Source organism: Eucyclogobius newberryi, unplaced genomic scaffold (genome assembly GCF_026437365.1).
Source record: "Eucyclogobius newberryi isolate DKJ021-1_F unplaced genomic scaffold, fEucNew1.0.hap1 SCAF_7, whole genome shotgun sequence".
NCBI classification, from domain to species: domain Eukaryota; kingdom Metazoa; phylum Chordata; class Actinopteri; order Gobiiformes; family Gobiidae; genus Eucyclogobius; species Eucyclogobius newberryi.
Genome location: NW_027316389.1, coordinates 31,526,596 through 31,553,251, shown reverse-complemented (window position 1 = coordinate 31,553,251; position 26,656 = coordinate 31,526,596). Strand labels below are relative to the sequence as shown.

At 41.8% G+C, this 26,656-nt stretch overlaps 2 protein-coding genes across 4 annotated transcripts; one reads left to right on the top strand and one right to left on the bottom strand.

Annotated features, from left to right (window-relative positions):
* Positions 1-310: 310 nt before the first annotated feature.
* On the top strand, positions 311-20,492 carry wnk1a (WNK lysine deficient protein kinase 1a). Of its 2 annotated transcripts, XM_072434887.1 has the most exons (28): positions 311-457; positions 1,703-2,924; positions 7,439-7,611; positions 7,684-7,904; positions 9,201-9,358; positions 10,935-11,023; positions 11,097-11,316; positions 11,413-11,514; positions 11,601-11,979; positions 12,059-12,228; positions 12,308-12,391; positions 12,614-12,649; positions 12,906-13,037; positions 13,159-13,257; positions 13,893-13,972; positions 14,043-14,205; positions 14,286-14,402; positions 14,474-14,587; positions 14,663-14,711; positions 14,785-14,928; positions 15,035-15,981; positions 16,060-16,248; positions 16,317-16,629; positions 16,702-16,879; positions 16,961-17,127; positions 17,199-17,360; positions 17,444-17,628; positions 17,725-20,492. In XM_072434887.1, exons 2-28 carry the CDS (start codon positions 2,130-2,132, stop codon positions 18,112-18,114), a joined length of 5,856 nt encoding a protein of 1,951 aa, XP_072290988.1. In that variant the 5' UTR covers positions 311-457; positions 1,703-2,129; the 3' UTR covers positions 18,115-20,492. The 2 variants fall into 2 exon arrangements, with proteins under 2 accessions (XP_072290988.1, XP_072290989.1); XM_072434888.1 differs by lacking the exon at positions 13,159-13,257 and having other exon boundaries at positions 312-457.
* Positions 20,493-20,624: 132 nt separating this feature from the next.
* rad52 (RAD52 homolog, DNA repair protein) lies at positions 20,625-25,717 on the bottom strand. Of its 2 annotated transcripts, none has more exons than XM_072435020.1 (10): positions 25,539-25,717; positions 24,282-24,375; positions 24,137-24,204; positions 23,959-24,077; positions 23,335-23,410; positions 23,032-23,252; positions 22,043-22,230; positions 21,445-21,498; positions 20,771-20,983; positions 20,625-20,699 (listed from the first exon to the last, which is right to left on the bottom strand). In XM_072435020.1, the coding sequence occupies exons 1-10, from the start codon at positions 25,704-25,706 to the stop codon at positions 20,638-20,640; spliced, it is 1,263 nt and encodes a 420-aa protein (XP_072291121.1). In that variant the 5' UTR covers positions 25,707-25,717; the 3' UTR covers positions 20,625-20,637. The 2 variants fall into 2 exon arrangements, with proteins under 2 accessions (XP_072291121.1, XP_072291122.1); XM_072435021.1 differs by having other exon boundaries at positions 22,043-22,224.
* Between the last annotated feature and the right edge of the window lie 939 nt (positions 25,718-26,656).

Sequence of the window (26,656 nt, the reverse complement as noted above, 5' to 3'; positions counted from 1 at the left end):
TAAACAGGGAGCTGGACCCATGGATCTTTTATATTATAGGCTGAACCCCATGAATAGTACTGTAAACATGAAGTAAATGTATATGTTCGGATAAAACCCCCGTTTAATTTTTTTTGTAAATGCTGTTTATTTGCATGTCTGTATTATGTTTCGGGAGAACGGTATGAAATATGAAAGATGATTGAAAGCCCTGGATGAGTCAGTGGGCTGTCTGAATGAATGTAGTAGGCTGTGCTGGCGAGAGGCTGCTATGAGGTCACTTTTCATTGGCGCAGGCGCCTTTAGGAATAGTCTTCGTCAATATGTAGCAACGGCACCGCGGTCCACATATAACAGTCTGTAATATTAAGTCATCAGTGAACGCATTTTCGGACCTTTAAGGACTTCTACATTCAACGACAAAAGTACCGCTGTGGAATATTTACCTATGACAGCTGTGTTGTGAATGCTGCTTGAGGTAGGTCAGAAGCTGTTATCGCCCACCGGCAAACAGCAGCTGCGTTATTTCAGCTAGCACAATGCTAACAAATGCGAACGTAACTAAAGTAACTATTAACGTATACAAAACATATTCGGTATTCTATACTTAGTTTGTGTTGTAATTGTGCAGCGTATAGATTGGTCTTGATTAACGACATTAAGAAGCGATGTTTAGTCGTAAGCTGAAGGTGGGTCTCGATTTAGGCCAAGATGAGACCCGCCTATTGCTAACTGCTAACACTACCAGCTAATATTGGCTAGAGAAGCTAACCTAGTTGTCACCTTAGTCCGTGGCCCTCCTGCAGTCGTTAGGTCGGAGAGCGCATGAACCATTACGATAGGAAATGGACACGTACAACATTGTAAACACACAAGTGAATAGCAACCATCTCTTTTAACTGTGTGGTGTTAATGTTACACAACCATTTCAGTGACGAAAGTGAACAACCGACGCGAGACTGTTTGATGCTATCCTATGAAGGGTTATGCCTGCGGAGGCTTCTGGGGAGCTAACCTAGCTGTGGGTTAGCTTTATTTTAGCAGTGCATGTTAACATGCTAACAAAGAGCCGTCGCTCCTCCTCGGAAAGGATTTGGCCGATGTTGCCAATAATCAGGTGGTGTTCTGTCATATTAGAGCGACGAAGAAATGGTAAGATGAGAAAGATTGCGCTATTGTCGACCTGTTAATGCGGGTTATAATCGTTTGTGCTACTTTTATATCAGGTTTGTGGCCGACTTATGTCTTGACAGTTGCTACTTTGGGGAATAAACGTGTGCATCAACTACAAGGGCTGTTGACAGCTGTAATTATGGTTCTCATTTACAGCTGCGTTTTATAGGCACGTGGTTACAATTATTAGCTTTGTTCAATCAGCTGTGACTTATTTCTGCTTCATAGTTGATGCTTTATGGAGACATTTGTGCGTCTCAGTACTATGAATTATTAACACCGTTGTCGTATCTATTAACAATGTATTTTAAATATATATTCTGAGCTGGATACAAAATATTGCCTATAACAGTAGGCATCTGAAACACAATATCTAACGTGGATTGACAACATTCTGTGAAACTGATGGTATGGAAATACTGTAACACACCTGTGTTTTACAAACTGTATTTAAAAGACATCTTGGCTACTCTCACAAATCTTGTTGATACTTGACATAATAAATGCCAAGTAATCCTAATTTATTTTGATCTTACTTTTTATTTTACAGTGGATCTGGACTAGAAGATATTTGGATTGTCCTGCCAACCTGTTTTCAACACTTTAGGAACTTTGGAGCCACTGGGAGAGTTTTCAAGCTTTGTCTTTCATCAGTGATTCCTTATGCTGAAAAAAACATTGCCCTTTGCTTTACAAGATGGAAGAAAATGATTTAAAAAGACCTCAGCGACACTGTGGTTTGTACAGCAGTGATCAATCCTTCTCGAATTACAAAAGAACACCACCAATTTTGCACATTGTCAACTTGCAGTGTAAATCTAGAAACTTTAAGCAATAAAAACTGAAACGCGGAAGAATTTTGAAAGCTCCATCTTATCACAACGATCTCTACTGCAAAACGGCATACTGTAAACATGGAAATATATTTCTTTTAAGTTGTCCTTTATTGTTCTTAATTTTGGCGTGTGTGTGGTGGGATGTCGGAAAAGCCTGGAGACAAAATGGTGAAGTTTTTGGCTCCCCCTCAAAAGAGCGGTAACAGCCCCAGCTCCGGCTCTGATTCAATGATGAGTGAACCCCGACCGGCGGAAGTGAGACGACGGCACCACACCATGGAGCGCGACCGGTGCAACCCTGAACACCGCTTTCTGCGTCGCAGCGTCATCAGCGACTCCAATGCTACTGCACTGGCATTGCCTCTACCCAGCAAAATCCCCATTCCAGCACCTCAGCGAGTCCAAGTAAGAGAAGATATCCCCCAGAGGAAGAAGGCCCCGGTTGGCCACTTGTCCAAATGTGAACCAGCGTTATCACAAAACCAAAAGTCTACTGACGATGGCAAAAGTGAAGAAAATGGAAGAGTTGAAGAAATAATTAAGGTAGAAGTTGTGCCCGTACAAGAAGGACCTGCAAATGTCCAAAACATCTGTGATGGAGAGGAAACTATTGCAGTTCTGCCCCCACCATGCATAGGAACAGAACTGTCTGGTCAAACAGAACCTGAAGGTACGGCAGAGGTGAAGGCTCAAAATGAAGAGGAGGCTGACGAAGAGAATAAGGACACAGCCAAGGCCCGAGCGGAGGCCGAGCAAAGGGAAGCGGAGAAGAAAGTTCAAGAAGACATTGAGGAAGCTGAGACCAAAGCGGTGGGAACATCACCTGACGGCAGGTTCCTCAAGTTCGACATCGAGATCGGGCGAGGTTCCTTCAAGACTGTCTACAAGGGTCTGGACACTGAGACCACAGTGGAGGTTGCCTGGTGTGAGTTGCAGGTATGAGACTATTATTTCTATGTCATTTCAGCAACATTGACACTGCATGCACTTTTCACGTTCGAATCTAAGGGATGGAAATGATGCCTGGCACATTGTTTTGGGTCCCACTGTTGACACACATCCGATTTAGGCCAGGTGGAACAGTGCCAAAGTCACTTCCTTTCACGCTGTTAAATGGCCCCGCTTTGGTCATTTCCTCTTTGAAACACATGATCCGGGCTGCCTTTTTAGTTACCGTATAAATGTAGAATTTAGTCTTATTTATGTAGAATAATGTGGTTTCTAGCCAGTTATATTAATGACTACTGACAGTTTATCACTCAATACCTTTATGAATATGCTGTATACCGTTTTATAAGGGGAGCAACCATATAACGGTATACAGCACATTCAAACCTTTTTAGGTGGGAACCTACAAAAAAAACTCACAACCTTCACTGAAAAATTGTATTTATGCCATGGACAATAAAGGATATCTTATCTTATCTTATCTTATTTTCACCCTAGGAATGTGTTTAGTATTGCTTATTTGTGTACACTTGATTGTGTGATTGGTCCCAATTGATTTAAAAAAAAAAAAATATGGTTTACCGTTTAAAGATGTATTAAATACTGTGTAATATTTATATATATTTGCATCCCACTTTGGGACCCACTGCCATTAGCCTATAATAACAATTGTTTAATTATCCTTGATATTACCTGGCAGAATGGTTTGTGCAAATTGCATTACATTAACTCTTACGGGTGGATTTTCAGTTTTTTCTGCAACATCAAACTTGCAGGGTTAATTATCTTACAATGACTGTTGCTCTACTTATTCCTCTTTATTCAAAAAAAATATGTTTGCTTTTGCCTTTATCCTGTCATCATGTGCCATAGGGCCTTACATGGCAGCATATAAGCCCCAACTATATGCACTCACCAAACAATGTGAAGATTATAGATACATGCCCCTCCCCCTCCTCAGTCAGCACACGCATGCTCACAGCATTCCTGCTCCAAATGCTTGTGAATGTAAAATGGGTCACATTCCTCATGAAGACTCTGTGGAGCAGCTGGCTGCCTGCCAAGGCCTACTCCAAAGTCCTTCCACCCTGATCCTGGTATTTCCCCCCCAGACTTAAAAAAAGAGTAGTTTGATTTCATGATTTAGACTCTTTAACAGCAACAAATTTCTCTAAATAAGAGCGACTGATCTATTGGATATTTGCTTATTTTTGGAACATTTGCTACGACCTTAAAGCGACATAGGCTAGTGTTTTGTTTGGGCCAAAGACGCGGCTAAAGGAAATCCATTGTATTGGCACTGGCCATGAAAATCGTACATGTGTATTAACAAACTAGGGCTGAGCAATATGGATTAAAATCAAATTGTGGTCTCGTCGCTGTGACAATGCTTTTTGTTTAATGCACCTCTATACTCATAAACGGGCACTTTTTTCCCACCTACTTCTATTAGTCAGCATTTGACAGATGGATTGAGCCAATCACAATGAAGAGTGAACGTTCAGAAACAGCAGATGGCTTTAGTTACCTTTTTAAAGATACTAAGAAAACATGAACTGCGATAAACTCATGATATACATTTTTTGACATATGCTATACATTTTTTGACATCTCCACCCCTAATTACCATCGATACCAAAATAATTATCTTAAAGAATACCTAATGCTGTGTGCCACTTGAACATTACAATGGTTATGATCTGGTTATTGATTGAAACTGGTTGGTCTTTGCTTAGTCCGGTTTTATGTGACAGATCAATATTGTTTTATTTTTCATTTAATTCAGTGAAACAATATACATCTGTTGAAGTGTACCATTGGAAATTGTTTATGGATATTGGATATAAATAATGAAATTGTTTGTTTTGTTATCCGGCCCCCAGACAATGGCCCTCGGAAAAATCTGACCCCATAGAAAATGTAATTGAATATCCCTGACTTATAAAGTATACATATATTGAAGCTAGCTAGCAAATTTAAAATCACACATTAATTTTCATTTTCATTTATTTGTTATCTTTATTTGATATGCGACAGTGTATATTATTTTCCATGAGCCCATGTAAATATGCCGGATTTAACCAAAAAGGCAAATTTCCATCTTCCCTTTTTGGACTTGTATTGATCCATCCATACTATTCTATAGAGGGATGTAACAATATGGCATATGATGTAGGGACAGTACTACCGTACAGTATTTAATGTGGGGAGGCTTGCGGTATTTAGCGCTATTGTAAAAAGTATGACTTCTTCAAGTCAAAGGACCTTTTCTGTTGCTAGTAAGTAGATCTCGTAGGGCTGCAACTACCAATTTAATAGTTGACTCCATGGTGATAATGTTAAAGATTATTCCTATTATTCGTTACAGCCCTATACTCTCCCATGGAATCAGGAAATGTAGGTCATCAGAACAAGTCTGACTACTTTGTGAATTTAGCCAGCGAGAAATCTTTACTGCAGCATAGTTGTAATTGTTCAGATGCACAAAGTGCGTTAAACACTAGAAAATGGTGGTCTATCATTTCTGAGCTATAGTAGTCAGGAAATTTGATCCACATTCTTGTGAGGGCCAAATGTTGGGCCAACCCCTCAGTTGCTGTGTGATGAGGGCCTATGCTTGAGTCATGGACAGTCAGAGGCTTTATAACCCCACTGTGTAAAGTTTGGACAAACTGGAGCACATATGCCTGGAAAGCCATCTGTCCAGTGCCATTATTATTGTCTAAGTATTTTTAGTAGCACACCCATTTCACCCACCAGTGAACCTCCACATGCAGGCATGTTTGAACAATAAATGGGTCAGAGCACAGGAAGTTCAGAAAGAAATAGGCACAAGAACCTCCCCTTTTTGCTTACTCATTTATCTTCTGGCCAGTCATCGCTTTCACAGTGCCTGCTTGTTCTCCCTTTCAATGGAGACGGTTGTTGGAAATGTCTCTAACTTGTACTTAACCAAGCATATGAACCCAGTTAAATCGTCTGAGCATTATTTTCAGCTAACAGAAGCCAGTAGACCAGAAGAAATGTAACAGCTTAGCTCCATACTGTTGTTGGCCTCCAGCTGCTTCTATGGGCGGGTCGTGACCTCTGACTTTCATGCTTGAAAGTTGCTGACACAATTCACATTAGAGCAGTTTCATTTCTAACCTATTTTTAGTTTGCCTAATATACTTATACAACAGAATCAAAAGTGCAATTTAAAATCACAAATTCTAAAACTAAAGTCCCCTCTTTACTGCTGTTTTAATGGTCTTGTTTTAAGCATATGGAGCGCTCTCGTTAGCAGTTTCAGACAATGCACAGAAATGGTGTCAACCTCAAGATCTGCAGCCTGAAAGTGGCTTTCTCTCACACTCATCTATTTTTAGATGTGTTCTTTTATGCTTTTTCTCTTCTGTGATAAGGTGCAAAGTGGTCGAGGCTGCTTGCAAATCTAATCTGTTAGTCATACACTAGCTCAGCAAATTAGATTAATGATAAATTTAATTTTATGAACCATCTTGAAAGTAGTGATTCTCAAAAAGCTGGTGTGAATCATGGCCCTGCTGTCACACAGACAGAATCACACTGATTCATCTGCAGCTGCTTTGGGCTCTCATTGGCTGACCAGAGCTTTCAGAACAAAACACAACATGTAGTTTTTAATCAGACGCCCTGAGCAGATGCTACCATACTTGGACCGCCAGTGATTTCTCTCATACAGCCTATGATTCAACGCTACGCTTTATGTTGTATTGTGTTTTTGGCTGATGTATAGTTATAATTTATCACACTCATGAATCATAATTTAAAAATGTGGCATGAGCCTAAGGAAGCCCTCTGCAATCAAAGCTACCGGTATACATTCCCCTTTGTACATTTTTCAGTTTTCATAGTTTTTCAAAAGCTGTTCTTTAATTAAATAAGTAAATCAAAGTTCTGAAACCAAATGGTGTTCATTGGATCCCTTCCTCACACAAATGACTCCTAGAGACTAATATCACCCCCTTCAATCTCTAGGATGAACATTCATTAATGAACAGACTGCTTTCTTCAGTGTCATACTAGACTTGGGAGTTGGGTGTATCACACATGCCTCTTGTGTGCAGAGCTCTAGGGGCCAAACAACCCTATACGACTTCTCAAAAGTAGGTCAGTTCCTGCTACTACTTGTTGATCTCTGCAAACTACTTCCCCAACACCAAGTGTATGATCTCTTATCATCTTTGCTGTTGTCTCTTGACTTTCTAACCAACGACATGCCTACAAAACCACAAACTGTCCTTTTTTAACAGTTTGCTCACTTTCAAATGTGCCCTTTCGCTAGACCCCTTTCTGACGTGCAGTGGTGATTTTCAATGAATGTTTTCAGGCAATACAGACCATAACTCTGCACTTAAATCATCTGTGTGGACCTGCACACTATAAATGTTTTCACAATGATCCTCTATGTATATCTTGCAGTTTCATAAGCAATTTCTATTCAGTATATAAATGTTTTGGTCTTATACGTGTCTTTCTAGGATCGTAAACTGTCCAAAACGGAGCGACAGCGCTTTAAAGAAGAAGCTGGGATGTTAAAAGGACTGCAACATCCCAACATTGTTCGTTTTTATGATTCCTGGGAAGGCCCCTCCAAAGGAAAGAAGTGCATTGTACTGGTCACTGAACTCATGACATCAGGCACACTGAAAACGTAAGTCCCAAACCAAGCACATGGAGAGTAAAGACACCGCACTCTTTTAAAATGGCTGCTTTTTGCCCGTAGATATCTGAAGAGGTTTAAGGTGATGAAGATTAAGGTGCTGCGCAGCTGGTGCAGACAAATCCTCAAGGGCCTTCACTTTCTCCACACTCGAGCCCCGCCCATCATCCACAGGGATCTCAAGTGTGACAACATTTTTATCACAGGCCCAACTGGATCTGTCAAGATCGGCGACCTGGGACTGGCCACACTCAAGAGGGCATCCTTTGCCAAAAGTGTCATAGGTACGACCTAAGCCCAGTATACAAATATAATGGTTTTGATGCTCCCATGGGAAATGTTTTATTATAAAGTTAGAAAATGTATTTGTGTTTTTATATGGCTAAAACAGACCACTGTGTTTCAGCTCCTCAAACCACAGCTACAGTGAAGACTAAATTAAGCTGCATAACTCCCTCATTTCACACACAAAAACACTGTTCAGTCTGATCTTTTCAGTTTTTTCCTCCCAACATAATGCATAATATGTCTTAGTAGCTCCTTTTGCAGGCAAGCCTGGCCATTGCTGAAGAGTGGTCTTTGTCCTGTGGTTTGGAAATATGTGGTCTGTTTTGCAAGTTATATCTATAATGTTTAACTGTGTCTATGGGTTTGCTTCTACAGGCGTTTGTTTGGCTTTACTCTTGTTTGAAATATTGCAGGACTGGAGTTTTGCGCTTAAGGTCTTTGTTTCCTGGGAGGAATTCCACATTCTCTGGTCCTCCTTTTTTATTTTCACTTGTTTTTGGGTATGTTTCTAAAACTTAGGCTGTAGCTTCAGCTGCTGTTTGGAATGAATAGGGTACTGCTGGTCAGTGTGTAAGTATGAGCTTTTGAGAGCCTGGTAAGTTTCAGTGTGTGCTCTACAACACATCAATTTAAACACATTCAAATAACCCCGTTTTTCTGTGCAAGACCTACATTTGAACTCCAACATTGATCACTCAGTGATAGCTAAAGGGTTATGTGCAGAGACACTGATGAGCACATGACTAGCTATGGGATCAACTTCATTTGTTCTCATCATACTCTTCCTTTAAGTCAAGAGGACAAGGGTAAGTTGGTCGCTAGCAGGTGAGTGTTTTAAAGGTTTAAGAAAGTTCTTTCCATAGCTAGTTCGTATTAGCTCCCAATGCTGGTCAAACCAACACAATTCAATCTGCCTCAGATTTAGCAGATTCCAAGAACCTAAATCCAAACAGAAGTGTGTCCTTCACATGGCCTACCACAGACAGTCTGATTAATGACATGGTCTTACACAGACAAACAAGTGCCTTCTTATTTGCAGACTAACTTAGTTCGGATTCTTCCTCCTTTTTTTGTTTTCTCCTTTTTGCTTTCTTTTCCCCTATCTATTTCTTCTCTCTCTCTTTTCCACCTTTCACCTCACAGGTTCAATTCCAGAAGACGGCATCAGACTGGTCAATCATCTCATCCTCCTCTTCCTCAACCCTCAGAGGGGTTAGAGGTGCAGAGAGGCAATGGGCTGAGAGAAGCACTCTCAATCAGTAAGGAGTTCTGAATAGTTGTTTTGATTTAAGGTACCCCAGAGTTCATGGCCCCTGAGATGTATGAGGAGAAGTACGACGAGTCAGTGGATGTGTATGCCTTTGGAATGTGCATGCTGGAGATGGCCACCTCAGAGTACCCGTACTCAGAGTGCCAGAACGCTGCACAGATCTACCGCAGAGTAACCAGTGTAAGTCTTTCCTCTGTGCAATTGTGCCACCCTTCTGCTGCCTCCATCTCTTTGTTTACAGACCACAGCTTTGGGTCTACATCAGCTCTTGGCTTTAACTGCAACACAGTGCATTTCTCATGGTCAAACATTAATGTTCTCTATTGGTGGCACACAAATATGAACTTGAGACATTTTGACCTCATTTAAATTTCTGGGTTTGTCTTTAGGTAACATGTTTTGATTTAGTACATTACTAAATAATCTTTGACAGAAACATGGCAGTGCAATATGTGTGTAACACACATTGTTAAAGCAAACACATGACTGACGAGGCATTTTTCTGTACTGTACATAATGTGGGCAGACCTGTTCATGACATCTTATCTTGAGACCTTGATATCTATACCAAGCACTTCTGTTGCTGATTAACTGTAAAAGTACTGTATATAACCTGTATGTGCACAAACATAACATATACAGGTTATATACAGTACCTTTACAGTTAATTATTATTTAAAGGAATAGGAATATTTAACATTTCCACTTAATCAGTCAAAATTTACAGTTTAAATAATTAGGGATGGGGAAAATGAACATGCTGCGTAGTATTTTTCTTCACATTTAAAATGTTCCTCTTGTGTGTATGTGCACACTGAGTGAGCGCGAGTCCATGTCCGTCTCCTTCCGCTCTACCCTAGGATCCCCATGCTCTGCTCCGCTGTGCTCGCAGACCGCTTTATGAGGGCCAAATAACAATCCGCTGCAGTTTGTTTTTACGCTGAACAATATCCTGTGCTTATTAAACGTGACGAGCTGAGAGTCAAATGCAGCATGAAAACTAGACCAGCCTCTAAAGTAGGGCTCCATGTGAATGATCTGCTGTGACTTAATGATTGACTGGCTGAGCAGCACCTACTATAGGGAAAAGATTGGACTCTTTAAGTGTTAAATGGACTACAGATTATGTCAACACCATATAGCCTGGCCTAATTAAAAAAACTAAATTAATCCAGTTGCATTGCATAAAATGTTGTTTAGGTTTATTCATCCCTATGTCCATTTCAAGCTGAATGGAACAAGCACACACACTAACATTTAGTCACAAAAAGGCACTTCATGATACAGTTTTGTTAAAACCTCTTACTTTTTTTTAAAGTATGCAATGTTTACATTTTGTTCTAAAATGATTGATTAATTGTGATGAATGAGGATCGGGTTTTAATCACGATTCCCAGCTATAAATAATGCAAACTTCAAATATTTAGTACTTTACAACACCAAATCATTCTCATAAAAGCTCCAAAAATCAAAGTGAAATTGCTTTTCAAAACAGTAACAGTGCTGTAATGTACTGAAAGTCTTAAGCTTTGCTTTGACCAGCGACACAGCTCTGATTGACCGTAACTTCAGCGACAGATCAAAATTCCAGGACTGGCTACAGCAATTAATGCTGATAAAGACATTATGTGACAGGAACAAGAGACCATCACACTCTACTTTTATGCTTTAAATGTTCAGGGTTCTGACACCATTTCAAAACAAATGACATTGCATTAAGAGTTAGTGGTTTTATTTAGATTTCTGTGTGTCATAGGGAGTGAAGCCTGGCAGCTTTGACAAGGTGGCTATTCCTGAAGTGAAGGAGATCATCGAAGGCTGTATTCGCCAGAACAAAGATGAAAGGTTGATGTTTAAATACAGATCTGAAGCAAAGCTTTGTGACACAGGTTGCTCAGTGGATGCCTGTGTCGTTTAGGTACTCGATCAAGGATCTGCTGAACCACGCCTTTTTCCAGGAAGACACAGGTGTGCGTGTGGAGCTGGCAGAAGAGGATGATGGAGAGATGGAGGCTATCAAACTGTGGCTTCGCATTGAAGATGTGAAGAAACTCAAAGGGAAGTACAAAGACAATGAAGCAATTGAGTTCTCTTTCGATCTCAGTAAAGATGTGCCAGAAGATGTGGCTCAGGAGATGGTGAGTTCTAATGAATCTTGTGGTGATTAGATTAGTTAGAGTGTAGAGTGAATATAATGGAGTGTTATTTGTGTTTAAACATTTTGTTCTTTGTAGGTTGAGTCTGGTTACATATGTGATGGTGACCTCAAAACAATAGCCAAAGCAATTAAGGACCGAGCGTCCCTAATATGTCGTAAAAGGGCACAGAGGCAAAAGGTGTGTATCGTATCCTGGAAGCTGTTAAATGATCAATCATCGTTGAGTTTTGTACATCTGTTCATATTCTTTGTCTTCTGTTAAAGGTTCGAGAAGATCAAGAGAAGCAGCGTTTTGAAGAGGAGCAGCAGAACCCTATGGTTCCTCCTCAGCAGCCAGCTCTGCAGCCCAGCGCAGAGGCTCCTGTGTCCCAGCCAGTGCTCCAGTCTGCTCCTTATGTGTCACCACAACCAAACCAGCAGCACGGCTCACAAGTGGCTCCCCAGCCTCCGTCCCAACAGAACCTGACATCCTCCAGCTACAGCATTCCTCAGTCTGCCCCTCTCAGCGGCGTCCCGCACTCGTTGCCCTATGTTCCTCAGTCCAGCGGCCAAATACCTCTCACTATCCAAGTGCAGACTGTCGCTGCCAGTCAGCCCGAGTCTGAGGAGGCTGAAGCAGACCAACAGCCTCACACTGGAGGAGGTGCATATTTGAAGCTGCTTGTGTGCTTTCTTTCGACGCAACATTCACAAAAGACTATAATTTTCGATCTCTTCTGTAGGCGTTCAAATGGGAGACGGACCACCACATTCATCATTAGCCCCTGATATCCTCCCTGCTCAGCCAGTTGTTTCATACAGCACTCCCACGGCTCAGCCTCTGTTTCAGCCCTCGGTGTTAAGTCCACAGACACAAAGTGACCCAACACCACAACAGCAACCACTGCCAGCGGTTAGTTTCTTTGTAGTGTACCGCATTTACATTCATAGACAAGTTCTGTAGTCATTTTAAGCTTTGTTCTGCTGTTTAGGTCCAACCTCTGAGCCAAGGCATCCATGTAGAAGCTGTTCCTGTTGCTCCCAGTGGCCAAACTGCTCCAGCAGTGCCTCAGCAGGTACAGTTATGAAATGTGTATCTATTATCAAAACATGCGATTGGTTTACATGTGATATACAGCTTCTGTGGGTTTCAAGAAGACTATTGTCCAGTATTAGTTACATTGGTGCAGTGATAGCAGATGCCCTCACACCATTCAAATTTTATAAACCCCTGTCCTCACCTAATTTATTTTTCCCAACTTTCCTTCTCTTATCCTGTGTTGTTTTGTTTCTTTTAGTACGGCGTTTACTACCAATCAACTCTCCCCCCTCAGGTAGATAAAATGTCCCATTTGTATGTGCTTTTCTGTAGTTAATTTACAGGCACTTGTAAAACTGTACTCAGAAATGTTATCGTTTTGATTGATTTTCACTTTGTATTACGACATTTGGAATAAAATGTAGTTTGTGTATACATTGGAAGGTAAGTACAGGATGTGCCAGCACAACAGGTGATGACAACGTTTTCTAATCTTTATCTTTCTAATCTAATCTTGTCTTTGCTCTTTTCTCCTGTATGTGTTGTTTCAGATTCCTGTTCAGCCAGGGGTTGTTCAGGGCTTGTCACAGTTGTCTCCTCCCCAGCCCCCTGCAGCAGACAGTGGTGTGGTCAGTCAGAGTCCTGTTCTGCCACAGGGACAGCTTGGCAGCCAGCAGCTACAGGTGACACACACACGCCCTTACTATGTGTGTCTGTATTTGTGTTTGTTTGTACTTTTCAACGGCTGATCTGTCTTTTTCACTTTACTTTTGCATGCTGCTCATATCTGCATGAATCTGTTAGTCTTGGGCCTGCGATTCAAGTCCTCCCATCATGTCTCCTCCTTTTGACGCAGAGCATCTTTACTTTCTCTATCAGGCTACATGCCCTTCTGCTCTGCAGGTACTCATCATCAGTAGATTACGGTTGGAGTATTGGCAGTAGCGTTGTTTAAGCCCCTTAAGTCCCTCCTAGTTAAATTATATGGTCCTTTATGTTTGCGTTGTATCCCCTCGACGTGGAGCTGCAATATGTTCCTGTAAACACACTCAGAGCTGAGGGCTTACCTGCTTTGATTTTAAAGCAAAATAAAGGTTCAGAGCCAATAGCCCAATGTGTCAATATCAGATGTTTTAAGTAAAGGCCAAATGCTGCAACGGGAGGTGTGCACACTCTTGAGTCACTAATTAAATAATGCTAATTTCTTGCTAAGTCCTAAATGTATACTACAAGCCAAGGGTCTTTAAAAACTGCTCTTTGAGGCTGCAATTATGCTGCTTGTGGAAAGTGAAAGTAAAAGCACAAGACATCGTTGTCCCCTTTTATTCTCTCTGTTGCACGTTTTCCTTCCTCAAAACTTTGGCAAAACTCTTCTTCTTGGCAAAACAAAAGAGAATAACATGCAGCTCCTAATTTCACTCTGACTGTGTCAATTTATCCAACACATTATGCAAAGCAATAGTATTTTTCACTAATATAATGTTTAGCGTCGTATCATGAAGCACTCTAATATTTTCCTGTTTCCTTGTTTGTATCAGGCGCCTGTAAGTGTCCCTCAGACCACACCAGCGGAGCAGCCGGTCCCTTCAGCGGCCCCAGTGCAGCAGTCCATGGAGAGGTCAGTAGAGGCTTCACTTGACCATTTCCTTTTGTAGAGCTGAAGTAATCATCTACATGTTCTTTTGCAGTTGCTTGTCAGACACGGCATCGGGTCTGAGCGATGGAAATGAAGGAAACTCTACATCTGGTGGTCGCCATGAGGGACGCTCCCTGAAACGCCACCAGCGGAGGTCTGTGCGCAGCCGCTCCCGCCACGACAAGAGTTCAAGAGCCAAGCTGAATGTTCTCAGTGTAAGGACAGGTGTTGTTCATGTTGGTTTGTTTTTATGGCAGCAGTTTACCACAGCATTGATTCAAATGTATTTTTGTAGATCTCTAATGTTGGTGATCGAGTTGCAGAGTGTCAGCTCGAGACGCACAACAGGAAGATGGTAACATTCAGGTTTGACCTTGATGGGGATAATCCAGAGGAGATTGCTCAGATCATGGTACTGATAATGAGTGTATTCATCTGTTGTTGTGGTTGAATTGTTCTTACTCTCACTCTGCTTTGGATCAGGTCCAGAGTGAGTTCATTCTGGAGGGTGAGCGGGAGTCTTTTATTGAACAAATTCGTGAAGTTATAGAAATGGCAGATGAAAAAGGAGAAGGCATGAAGGAAGCGTTCCCTCAAGTATGACTCTCATTTAGAATTGGTTAAATACCAAAAAATTAAACTGGCTTCTAATTGCATTTATTTTGTTCACAGATGAGTGATCGTCAGCAACAACAGGAGTTATCTGTCCCCATGTTACCAGGTGAATAGTCTTGAACTGAATTGGAATTCCTTGATGTTATGGTCATCATTGACATGCTCCTGCACTTCTCCAGGCATTTCTCCCAGCATTGCAGCTCAGGTGGTGCATTCAGCAGGAAGGAGGTTCATTGTGAGTCCTGTGCCCGAGTCCCGCCTTAAGGAACAGTTCTTTGGCAACCCGTTCTCTAACACCTCATTTGGAGATGATCCAGCCACAGGTATGGAATAACCATTATTAGACAAATATTCTCTGTATTTAAGCTCGGCATGCTTGGTGAGGTTTTGACACCACAAAGGCTTACATTGTATTTTTTTCTTTGACAGCTACCTGTGGATCTCTGAACCTTTCCTCATCTGCTCCAGCTACAATTCTCCTGGAAGGGCTTCAGAAAATAAAACAAAAAGTCATTGAAGAGGGAAGTGATAAGCCTGATCCTCCCATCGCTGAGCAAAACACGGGTTCAGTCCCACCTTCAGAGACTGGCCATGACTCGAACAGCAGTCATTTCTCTCCAGAGATTGCGCCGACGGCAAGCGCTACTTTTCCTGCTGTGCCCATGACGTCATCTACAAGTACCACCTCCTCAACGGAGACGGTCTCCCCACCTATTACATCCAGTCAAACCCAAACGCCTGCCTCTGTAGTGCCTGCTCTGCCTCTCCAGTTGACAACTGAAATTGCACAGCCCCCACAAACCTCCACAGCCCCTGTGTCAGCCTTAGTCAGTCCCCCCACGCCACAAGTACCGTCCTCTCAATCTGCAGGGCTCGCCAATCCCCCTGTGTTCTCTAATGCTGCTGTGTCTTCTAACACCAGCAGCACCATTCCAGTCTCAGAGCAGCAGCCTTTTAATGGTGCAGCAACATCCATACAACCCACAAACGCAACCACCCAGCCTACACAGCAGCTGGCCTCCCAGAGTCCACCAGTGGCCAGTTCTAACCAGCAGCCTCCTCCATCCTCAGTGTCCACTCCAAACCAACAGTCTCAGCCATCAGAGGCCGAAGGGCTCGAAGGCCAGGCCAAAACTGGGGGCAGGGATGACATAGAGGCCCTGGATAAAAAGCTGCGCTCACTGTTTAAAGACCCTCCAGTCTCTTCCACCTCTATGGACCCTTCTCAAAGCACTGGGACCTCCTCCCCTCCAACAGGCACCTCCTCCCCTCCGCCAGGCCAGGTTGTGCCCCCGTCGAACCTCCCCCTCACATCTGGGACACCCGCACCCACTCCAGGACATTCACAAACCCCTCCAACTAAACCCAGGGCTCAGGTAAGTTTGTTATAAAAGTTACGACAAAAGTACACGGCATACAAATACATTCTCAATCTTTTCGTTTTGTTTTTCTAGACTTTACCTGCTGGTTTTGATCCATCTGCCACACCTTCCACTGACCTCCTGCCACCATTTCCTGGACCAAATCAGCAACCAATTAATCATTTAGATGCCCAGTTGAGAAGGGCTCTCAGCCCAGAGACCGTTCAGGGAAGTAATTCGGCACAAAATCCAGGGACTGGCTTTACACTTGGACGCTTCCAGGTCAGTGAGGAATACCATGAGTTGGTGTAGGTTTAAGACTTAAGTTTTGACTTGCTGCTTTGGTTCAGGTCTCCATTGCTACAGATGCTTCTAACAACGTTCCAGACGGCTCTACTATGGTCTCTTCCCGCTCTATAACATCGTCATGCACCTCCTCGTCATCTTCTTCTCCTCCATCAAGTCCAGAAAATACTCTTCATAGATCGTCTCGTTTGTCCAAACAAATGAGTGCCACTGATAAGGGAGATGGAGGCCCGGTATCCTGTGCTGATGTTAACAGTGAGCAGACCAAAACAATTGGACGTTTCCAAGTGTCCACCAGCTCCAGTGCACCAGCACCGGCCACAGCCAGTGCTAGAGTGGGCCGCTTCTCTGTCACAGGTTTGTGTCTTACTCTGCAAACACTGACCATTTTGCACCATTATGTTGTACTGATGAGAAGTCTCCCCACAGTGAGCTCTTCTCCAGCAGGAGACGACAATCTCTCACAAGGGACCACTCTGCAGAACGGACCATTGTCGTTTGCCTCTGACCCGCACAACACACACACGCCTTACAGCAGTGACAACGATGAGGATTCAGAGACAGAGGATGAAGCGCTGCAGAAGGAAATAAGTCGACTCAGAGAAAAGTATGTTGACCCATTCATTAGACTATAGAATATTCAATATAGACAATTACCATCTACTTAAATCCGTTCTTGCGCTTGCAGACATATGCTGGAGATTCAGGCCTTGAAGACGCGTCAGCAACAGGAAATTGAGGCCCTGTTCACAAGCATGGGAAAAGCTCCTCTACCTTCTGCTGTGGCTGTGGCTGGAGGCCGCCGTAGACTAAAGAGCAAGACTCACAAATCTGCACGCAACCCATCACACCCTGGTATGGACACTCACTATGATCTACTACTTTGACATCTGACATTTAATTAACTAACACAAACACATTTGTAGGAACTCCTATGTCTGGTCAAAACGTTAACAGTTCAGAGCCCGTTCCAAAGCAAGACCCTCCTTCTGGAACAGTTTTAGACGCAACATTAGAAGCTTCACAAGCAGCATGTAGATCGTCTCAGCTGACTTCCTCTGCTTCTATGCCAATTCTTTGCTCCACTGGTAGGTCCAGACTCACTGGAATAGGTGAACACCACATCAGTTTGGAGATTAGGTTGTTCAGTTATATTCTCTATATTTTCCAGACACAATTGTGACAAGTTCAGGCCACGTTCCCAACCACCAGTCGGCCGGGGGCTCTGTCTCCCACTCGCACAAGAGCAAGGGCACTTTCACCGATGACCTGCATCTGCTGGTAGACAACTTTGCTCGGGACGCCATCAGCTTGTCTAAGAAGGGGCCAAAGGCTGGATCACAAGCAGGACATGATGTAAGTAGTGGCAAACGGTGCTCTCATTGTTTAACCTTTTATTTAAGATCTGTAATCTGCTTGCAGAGAATAACCACAACCATTTCTAATCCTCAGCCAAGTATTCCTCCAGCCGCCAACATGGGACGTAAATTCTCTGCTCCAGGCTACCTCTGCCCAACTCTCCCCACTCCACCCAACCCCACATGCTCCACTTCGGCTCAAATCCCAAACCAGGCCAATTCCTCTGTCCCTCTGGGCCAACGAAAAGGTTCCTTGGGTCCAGTGGCCCCAGGCTTTGGTTACGCCTCTGCCCCTTACAACTCTTCTCAGTGGGCCGGTCCCACAGGCACATGTCAGGTCAGCATGCTTAACCCGACGCAGCCCCTCGCCCAGTACCAGCCACCAACCACCGGCTCTGTGTCGCTGCACCAGGGATACCACATGGGGACTAGCACGGCTCCACAAAAGCCCAACTCTGGAGCTGCAAACCTGAGGCCCACATAGTCCACAGTGAGCTGGCACGGAGGACCACACAGAGCAAAGAGCATAGGCCCCAGATGGAAACCACTCGCTCTTTTTGTTTTCTGTTCTTTACCTGGCAACATAATGCTTTTTTTATTTTCATTTTTGTGTTAAGTTGTTATAGGCTGAAAAGTGTGTGCCTGGTGAATGGAGGGAGAGTGCAATATTCATCCACAGCCGTCGCTCGTACACAAACCTATCCTGCCATCAGCTGTGGATTCAACTGTGACAAGTTGGTCAGTTGTGTCTGCTAAATAGCAGCCCAAAGGCATAACTGGCAGCAGCCAAAGATGTTATCAAAGGAGAAAGTGAAACGCCGTCACTCCTTATCAGGCCCAAATTTGGACTTATTGCCAATAAGAAGTATAACTACTCGCTATTTGAAAAGGAATCCCAGAGTTGTTGGTGTAGTAGAACTGTCTAGGCACGGATAGCTCACGAGGAAATGGTGTCAGAGTTCTTGGAGGTTGTGTCAAATGGAGGAGGGGAAGGTGTCAGATGAATGTTATGATAAAGAAAGACTGGGTAAGTTTGAGGTGTCTGAGCTGGGGCAGGTGCAGTACAGAGAGGTCCTGGTGGCCATCTGTAGAACAATGCAATAAGAGCAAAGGAAATGCATATTATCCCTTATAACTGTGGCCTTAATCTCCCAAACACATCTTAATTTTGTAAATATATATTTACAGGGTTATAATTCCATACCATAAGTCTATTTATGTCACTGTGAGTCTGCTGTTAAGTGAGTTTTGTATCATACAGATTTATTTTACTTTTGAGTTTATCCATGACACCTGACCTGTAAACCAGTGGATCTGCCATTGAAATGCATCGTCTTGGTGTTGACCACCACTCATGAATTTAGACCTTAAGATGATGCTGCTGTAGATCACTATCTGGTCGAATGTGACTGGATGTTTTCATCCTTGTATGGCAGGAGAGAATTATTGTTTAGAAACCAAAACCACGTTATCGAGTAGTTCTCTGTCAAACGTTCAAAGTATACTTCATTCTGGTTTAATGGTTTCTGGGCCTTGTCAGATCCCAGTGGTTTACACAGAAATGCTGGTGTTGGTTTAGTTCTATCTGGAAATAACCTGCTCTAGTACAATATTAGATCCTAAAATCACATGTGGGGTTCTCTTTCTGTGGTCTGTTTTTGTATGCATATATTTAAGAAATGTTCTTTATGGACCTGTATTCAACCATCAGAATTTGATGTTATTTCACTGTAATTATTATTAAAGGTTGTTAAACAACATGTAGTTTAAGGAATATAAAAGTGCAATTGCAGGGTTGTTTCTCTTGGTCTCTTCACAGCACAGGATTGATCCTGTGGTTTATTAAGCTCTTGTATGTATGACACCCTGCCCCTTTTCTATTTTATTGTATATACAACAGTATGTTCATGTGGTAATGGTAATGGTTTCACACACCGCGCTGTCACTGGAGTATGCTTGTGGTGATCTACTCCACACACATCATCACAAATCAGAGGAACACTTTAGTGCCTTGCATCTTCACTAATGAATAGTTCCACTCATCCAGCTGTAGCCGCGTGGGCCAGGCAGAAAGTGTAGACATGTTCACAGGTGACATGAGCCCTCGTGGGCACATGGAGCGTTAACACAGGACCAGGAGCACAGAGGGTACATGCGTCCTCTGCATCGGCATATTACGTTTGTCTAATTGGCTGTGTATTATAATAGGCTAATGCATTCATGGTTTGGCTGACATTTGTTTTGTGGATTTCTCATTAAACCATTTCCTGGAAGCACTTGTTCTGGCAGTATGAGCTAAACGTGTAAAGGTCATAGTGCCTCGCACTGACCGTACTTCTGCTGCCACTCACTTGAGTGCCATGCTGTCATTGTGACTCGCCTGCTCGTAGATATTCTTCTCTAGAGAAAAAAAAGTTACTGCAATGCAGAATATGCAATGTTTAAAGTTTTCTAGGGATGAAGGGTAAGGAAACACTTGCATGCTGAAGCAGGTTGTTACTGACTTCAATGTTTTTGATATTGAAATTATTATTTTTTTCTTCTTGAAAGTCAAGTGTTAAAAGCAATTCAACAACTTCAGTATCAGTCAGCGTAGGATCTGCATGTCGGCTACAATTTCTTATCTCACTTAACAGACTTGTGCCCAGTTACTGTACAGCACAAGCTCACTCTGCTTCAGTCCTTGATGTGCAACTAAACTTTCAGACATGATGTACTTTGCGTCCTGACACGCAGTAATATCTGTTCAGCATCAGATTTCTGTTGGCGCCTTATGACTTCTGTGATTCAGTGTCTGTTTTGTGTATGTTTTTCACATTGTACAAAATGTAAAAATACAAAAATAAAAATCATTTAAACTGATACTCCCTTTATTCAACAATATTTCTATGTAAATAAAAATATTCCAAACCAATTCAAGCTTAACTTTGTAAAATAATGGGGTAAAAACAAACAAATTGAAAAATATAGAATAAAAAAAGTGCATAAATAAACTAACTCATAGGTTTTACGTGTCAAGTCTGCGCTTCTTCATGTATTGTCCTTGTCTATATGGACTGAAGGCGTCGCCTGTGAAAGATGGTCAACTGTTACTCGGGGCAACAAAAGAAGGGAAATCCTCTAATCCGCTTGAATCTCACCTTTTGTTGGTTGACACTGGTTCTGATGCTCCCTGTATGGCCCGGTGTGACTGTGCTCTGGGGGTCTGCTGGGGGGCTTTTGGGGGGTCTTGCTGCGCGTCTGCATGTGGTGGTTACTGGGCGTGCTGGGACGGGCCCCTCTGCTGAGACCCTCTGCTGGGACCACGAGCTCATCAACGCCCTCCAGGGTGAAGTCCCACAGGTCGGGGTCATCTGCACAAGCACAGGTCCAGTGTGTGGTCAAACTATGTATTTAAAGAAGGTGGTAAATACTTTTAGTGGGGATGTCACGCTTGATCACTTAATCGATATGTGTGACAATTCAGATCACAAAATATTGGTAGCATCTAAAAAAATATAATTATGACAATTTTGGAAGAAAAATTTGGTCTTTTAAACACAATATTGAGACCAAAAAAACAGACCTACAGTACTTTAATATAAGTATTTGAAAATGCTGAAATATCAACTGCTTAAGCTTAACTACAAAAGGTCTATATTTCTGTTAAATAATTAAATGTGTGTCACCAGAACTATCAACAGAAATATTTTGGAAGCAGAGAGAGAACCTTCATAGTATTCAACCACGTTAATTCACTTTTATATTTTGATCACTTGCTCAAAGCTGCGCACGATGTCTGTTCACAACGCCCTCTAGTGGTGGATTACTGCACCTGCTAAAGACTCTTTATGTGCCACAGGAGGAGTGGACACAGGCACACGGCAATCTGAAAGAGAGGAGATTTAGACCCTTTAGACCCCTTAAGAGCAAAAACTAAATTCTGGAATGGAGGCAAAAATGAAGTGGAACATGTGAGAAACTGGAATTACCTCAGAATATCACAAAATATGAAAAAACAAGGTGTTTTTGTCAACTTAAAACTACTCAGATACATGTGAGGGCCTGCTGAGAAATCATTTACTAATGCCTTTTACCTGATTTGACTGGTGAAATATTTACAGAAATGTTGACCCTGCAATAGTTTTTCATTTTATCTACAGATATATTACATACTTTATCAGAAATTATCATTTTTGTGAAGCCCAAATACAATTTTTGTGGTGAGAAAATTGTATTTTTTCCCTATATTTTGTAATAGAAAAGTAAACTGACCTGGAAACTACAAATTGTTGAATTTTTTTTTTTTAAATAAACACTTAAGAGCCATTTGTATTAAGATCTATTCTATGGTTTTCATTTTGCCTCCATTCTGAGCACATAGTATTTTAAAAGGGTCTATTCCCAAGTATAAATGAATCGTGAAAAAGCACCTCCACTTGAGTGCTTCTCGTTGGCGCCCCCTGCCTCCTGGGGCTGGTGGTGCTGCGGTTTCTCCATCTTCTTGGCTTCCATCTCTTGTCTGAACTTCTGCTGCAGCTGCTGTTGTCGCAGCTTTCGCAGTTGTTTGGGGTCTGACAGCGTTTCCGAGCCGGTCACATCCACCAGGTCTGAGCTGGGTCTTACAACGACACAAGACAACACTTAATATTGAGGAAGTCCAAGTATGACTTAAAACTACATTAGAGTTGCCTTCTATAATAACATTATCAAATCTGTGATCAAGTTTAACTTTTTGTTGTCATTTTGGAGTGTTTCTGATCACGAGACTCAAATAACGTCTGCAGTTCTACAGCGATTATTGGAGATTTTTGTTCACTTAATTAATATAGGTTATTTAAAGTCAACAATACTTATACATATACATTAATGGATAACATAGGTCAAATGTGTACTTTAAGATTTAAAATATCAAAGCCAAGGGTGGCCTGTTTTATGCCAGTTTCCTTGTAAATTTACTTACAATAATTATTTCATGTTGGGACCATAATATTACAAAATATAGAATGAGCTTTTTTTTTTTTACTGACCTCCATTTTTGTTTTAAAACTGAGCTGGAGCAGATCAGAATTCTATTGTAGAATTGGCTGTTGAACTGTCAGATTGCAGATTTGTTGTCCTGGTTTATGGTTTATGACACTGTAATTATTGGGCCTATCCACATGAAACAAAGTGAAATATTTTTGGCAATAGTCTCATACAGCCCTAAATGTCTGATTGTTGTCATACGAAAGGACTTTGAACCAATAGATTCATATTGCAAGTTTGTGAACCCAATCCCAAACAAACAATGATAAGGTTCAGCATTTGTGTTGAGATATTTCTTCAAAAACAGTAAATCTCCATCCGAGATTTAGGACATCATCAAATTTACTGCAGGGAAATGTACACCGCATACACATTTTTCCTTTTTGCCGTTTACCTTGAAATAAATGCCTCCGTCCTGCTGTTGGAGGCAGGGGCAGAGTTGGTTTGATTTTCAGGGTGATGCTGGTGGTTGAAGGTTTTGGGTTCTAAAGGGGTTCTGGGAGGTTCCACTGCCACTGTTTTTTTCTTATGGAGCAAACTAGAAAAGCGGGCCTTCTCCACTGCAGGCTCCCCTGCAGAACGCTTGGTTTGGGCTGGGTCCAGAGGGGCAGGAGGCTGGAAGGGAAAAAGAACACACACAGTTGTCAGCGGTCGTGTGGCTAAAGGAAAAGGATGTTCTACAGTACAGGAATCAAACCTGCTTGGGGATTTTGTTAATAGCTATGAGGTACTCCTTATCCAGAATGCAGTTTCCAAGAGCATTACCGAAGCATCTAAAGCAAAACAAACACATTTATGAGAAGTTCAAAGCATGGAAAAAAGATGTCACAAATAGTTGGATGGTGCTGATTATTGTGAGAAGAAATGGCAATTTAAGGAATAAAAGACACCGGGACCAAACAATAGTGAAATCCTTAATTCACTTTCAATCACAATGTTAAATGTATTAACATTTACAGCTTTATCAAACTTATGTAATATGTACAGGCAGGTAAAATAAAAATAGGGGTAGATTAAATTTAAATGACTTAAATTGAATGAATTATAAACCAAGTAATCTTGACATTCCTGATTGGAAATATTACAATTCTAGAGTTATTTATTCACTTTCAAACCCACTGCTTTGTCCCATACAAATATGTGAAAAGAGTAGAGACTTAATACGCTTAAAATAGTGTTGCTTCATCCATCTATATATATTCTATTCTTATACAGGGATATCTATAAACTGGATTCATAGTTGTAAAATCCATAAATCTTGACATGGGTACTTGTTACTAGTAAAGATTGTAAAAATGCTCAAATCTGATTTGCACAGTACTTGAGAGCTCTCTTCATTCCGTCAGTGACTGCTTCCTTCCTGGCCTTCTCCAGAGCCAGTGCTTTGGACTTGAGGCCTTCACTGACTCCATAGCCCACGTCCTCATGGAACGCACCGTCCTAAAACACACATGAGGTTAGACTTTTGTCACAGGGATTTAGAATCTCCTTGTCCAAACCTTTAGTGTTACTTTGATAAAGGCACTGACACCGACATAGAACTTTCCGTTAATGATGTCCACAAAATCTGCACAGTAAAGAGGACACAAAGCCAAAGTAAGGCTAATGGCACAGGCTAGCATGATGTAAATGTACAGAACGTACCAACATTCTGCTGCGAGATGGAGTGAGACCAGCCATTGTATCCAAACATTTCATTGGCCAGGCCGATGACGCGATGACCCTCGATGTAGCACACCTGAACAAGTACATTTGTCACAGTCTACAGTAGGGAATTAAACATATCCATCTCCATAGAGACAATCAGGCGGCGTTGCCACATTACAGGTCAGATCTGTGGTGGTACGATTTCAGAATTTCAAGCAATAAAACCCAATAATTGACTAAATGAGTAAATAAGATAAGGTGACATCATGAAGAACATTCTAGGCAAGGCTATAACATCTCCATGGACACAAGCAGGTGGCAAACCCTCCACCAGAAAAGTTACATAGTGCACCTTTAAGGTGAAATATAAGTAGGCATCCTGGTTAAATATAAACAATACATATATTCATAAAGACATTTTCACAGAATTACCATTCAGCTTGTGTTGTCATCATGAAAACTTTATTTATGGACAGGTGTGAAAATGTGCTATTCGCTATAACACTTGAAACAATGCAGGTGGAATTCACACGGAGCTGGGGGGAAATAGATTTACCTACAGTGCTATGCTCCTCATTAAAGGAACTCTCATAAATAAGCTCAGACGTAACAGTGTAATTCCCTTCAGAAAATGCAAACAAATGATAAGTGTTTTAATCTTGCAATTGCTATAAAAGGCCTATACCTAGTGTTAATTGGACAACTGGTTTAGCAAGTGTATTTTCAAGTGCCTTTTTAATATCGAGCTGGAGACAGGTCAGAAAACTTTTTGTTGGATTGTCAGATTGCAGATCTGGTTCATGTTTCAAAAACTTGCACAAAGTTCAATGTCTTCTCTGTCTCTGTTTCAACAGACATGATTGATGTCTGTTGAAAAGACTTTAAACCATAAGATTAATATTGCATATTTGTTGAGCCAATCCCAAACAAATAATGATAAAAGGTTCAACGTTTGAGGATTTATGTGGATGCTTATTTCAAAAACAGTAAATCTCCCTTGTCCACCATCTAAGATTATCATCAAATTCTAGAACATGAATGCTAACATATTCATTGATACTGCTGCATATGTCCTACAATACACGCATTTAAATCCCCTATACAACAACGTATACGTTTGTAGGCCTTGCTATTTGAAATTAAACGGAAACCTCTGTCAGAATAGGACAGCAGCCCATAATAGACCCATGCAGCAGCCCCTTGAGGACCATGTTGAGCATCTTTTCCGCAGTGAGAGCCAATCAAAAGCCTCACCTTCTGCCCTCCTCCTGCCACGCGCGTGCTGATGTACTCTGGACCTAGTTTCCGCCGCAGCGCATCGTGCACGGCTTGGTGCTCCTCCGCGGTGTAGGTGCACTGGCAACACACAGTCATCGTTAATAATGTACAAAGGCTATAGATAGACCTAGTAACATCGTCCATTCACTGTACCAACCTGGCCAAAGGATTTAGCTTCGCCATTACCCTTCTCCGGGGTTGAAGACATGGCAAAAATCACGATAGCGTTGCCTCTTGGTCACAGCTATTCAATAAAGTAAAGGCACGATACAGACTTGGTTAGCTAGCAAGTATTTTAGCCAGTTTGCAACCAGATAAGAAACGCGTCCTCGCACTTTCATAATTATTGTTACTGGCTAAAATATGTACAAACGCACTCGTACTATAACCTATATATCTGACTGTTTCGCATTGGCAAAATGTAAACAGAAAATTTAACTTCCCGCTCGTGTGACGTTCGGTGTTTCCGGTGCTTTCGCGTGCTCTTCGGAAATAACACAACGACTAAAGCACGTTAAACATTGATCGCGACCGTATTGCTCTTCATAAATCACTTGGGTTTAGTTCTGGTTTTAACGACTAATAATCTACTTTATCTGACGTCCTTTTAGAGATTTGATCTAATGAATGCGTAATGTATATGTGTGACAAACGATTCAAAAGGTGGTTTTGTCTTGCGATGCGTAAAACTAAAAAATCCGGAGTGACTTCTAACACACCATAAACCCATTGAATTGGCCTGTGATTGGCTAAAGGCTGTTGATGGGAATGATGACTGCTGTTGTGGGGTTATTTTTATGTAGTCATCAAGTATCCTTTTTGCGGGCTATTTGCAAAGCTAGCAAAAATAGAACATACCCTTTGGTTCTTTTCCCCACATTTGATGAAGTAGCACTATAATTCCTTACATTGTTGTTATCACTAGACAATTAAAACTTCATCTGTTGATAACATTTGCAGCAACAATATGCATTCCTTGTGATTCACAAAACAAATGCTGGTCTCAATCCGTACCAAAGTAGCATACCGCCACAGAACATTTGCCTATTTGTTTTTCCTATGGCTGGAGGACCAAGACCAAACCAGTTCTAAAA